At 37.6% G+C, this 1,643-nt stretch overlaps 1 protein-coding gene across 1 annotated transcript in view; it reads left to right on the forward strand.

The window, feature by feature from the left end:
- Positions 1-1,643, forward strand: part of C7 (complement component 7) — a 94,130-nt gene that overhangs the window by 21,320 nt on the left and 71,167 nt on the right. The window contains exon 6 of the mRNA XM_006889583.1: positions 21-159. Coding sequence (XP_006889645.1) covers positions 21-159 — 139 coding nt within the window. The remainder of the gene's footprint in view (positions 1-20; positions 160-1,643) is intronic.

Consider the following 1,643-nt stretch of genomic DNA (forward strand, 5'->3'; position numbering starts at 1 on the left):
TCGCCCCCGGCCCTTACCAGGTTCAATGCACTCACCGGCCAATTCATGAGCAGAGTCATCAACACTAAAAGTTTTGGTGGTCAGTGCAGAAAGGTGTTTAGTGATGATGGAAAATATCCCTACAGACTGAGTGGAAATGTCCTCTCCTACACATTCCAGGTACTGAATTAACTGGACTTAATTTATCTCTAATTGTGAATTGTCAGAAATCATTGTTTATATGATGTTGAGGGTTTGTTTTTTTTTTTTTGGCATTTGTTGAGAATCAACTTATGATTTATTATATAGTTCGTTTTCAAGTGTTCTGTGTGAGCTTAAGAAGAACAGGTTCTCTTTCATTTGGGTATTAGATTGTGATACATTGAGACCAGATCTCTTTATGCTTCATGTTCGACTCTGTGATCCATGGGGACAGAAAGTCTGGTGATCTGCTTCCTCCATGATTACAGCCAACAATACTCTAGAGAATAGTTCTTATTGTGGGTGCCCCTGTGTGGACGCCAAAATCCATGGCCAGGACTGTGGCTGCTTAGGGTCCTTCAGGGATGCCACGATGTCAGCCCACTTAAAAATGCTGTTAGTTTTATAGTTTATTTTAATTGTGAAATATTAATATAAATGAGTGTGAATTATAGATACATAAGACACATATTATATACACACATGTATAGAGTTGGAGGAAAAGTTTTTATCATGATGATTATGAAAGACATATATAATGGGTATTACTAATGATTTATGACTGCTCACTGACTGGTTTGTGGTTTGAACTCACCCATCAGTGCCATGGAAGAAAAGCCTGGAGCTCCACTTCCTTGCTGATTACAGCCGATGATACACTGTAGAACATAATGGCGGCCAATAGCAACATAACAAACACAAATACATCTGAAACAGTTGCCATTCCAACTTCCTTCATGTGTACAGAGGAGCCCTGGTGGCATAGTGCTGAAAGAAATTTGTTGTCAACCTAAAGAAAAGCAGTTTGAACTCACCAGATGTTTTGTGGAAGATGAGGCCGTTGGCTTTCATAAAGATTTGCAGCCTTGTAACTCAGAGGGGCCGTTCTTATGGGATCACTATGTCCCATAGGGTCACTATGAGTCAGAATTGACTTGATGGATGGTTCAGCGACATTAATAATGTAGACCAGCTTGTGCAAACACCCATTATCTGTTTCCAAACTTTCCCATCACGATTAACTGTGTCTTCTAAGTTCAATATCTTCCAAGTGATAAATCTCCTTCCCTTTCTCCTTCTTTCCTACGTGGTAACCAATAATAAACTTTGGCTTCCATATGCATTCATTTTCTAGGCACTTCATAGAAATGGGACAAAAATAAAAATCCATGTATTCTTACCACTTAAGAATGAGAACATTGCATATACTAATTGTATCTTTTCTCCATCTGCCAAAACCAATTCTTATATTTTGTATGAATCACTTTCTTGTTTAGGTGTATGAATCATCTAAAAGAAAAAATCACCTAAAAGAAAAAATAGAAGCTTATGATTTGTCTTTGTCCCTAAACATTTTTTTTTTGTTTGCTTTAGTTTAGCATTGCAGAGAATAGGCATCAAATCATAAAGCAAGCAGTTTTCTGATTTGCTTCCCCTCCACCACTCAAAATTAGAGTTTTTTT

The sequence above is a fragment of the Elephantulus edwardii genome, unplaced genomic scaffold, assembly GCF_000299155.1.
Source record: "Elephantulus edwardii isolate Elephantulus edwardi_28Jun2011 unplaced genomic scaffold, EleEdw1.0 scaffold00079, whole genome shotgun sequence".
Taxonomy (NCBI): domain Eukaryota; kingdom Metazoa; phylum Chordata; class Mammalia; order Macroscelidea; family Macroscelididae; genus Elephantulus; species Elephantulus edwardii.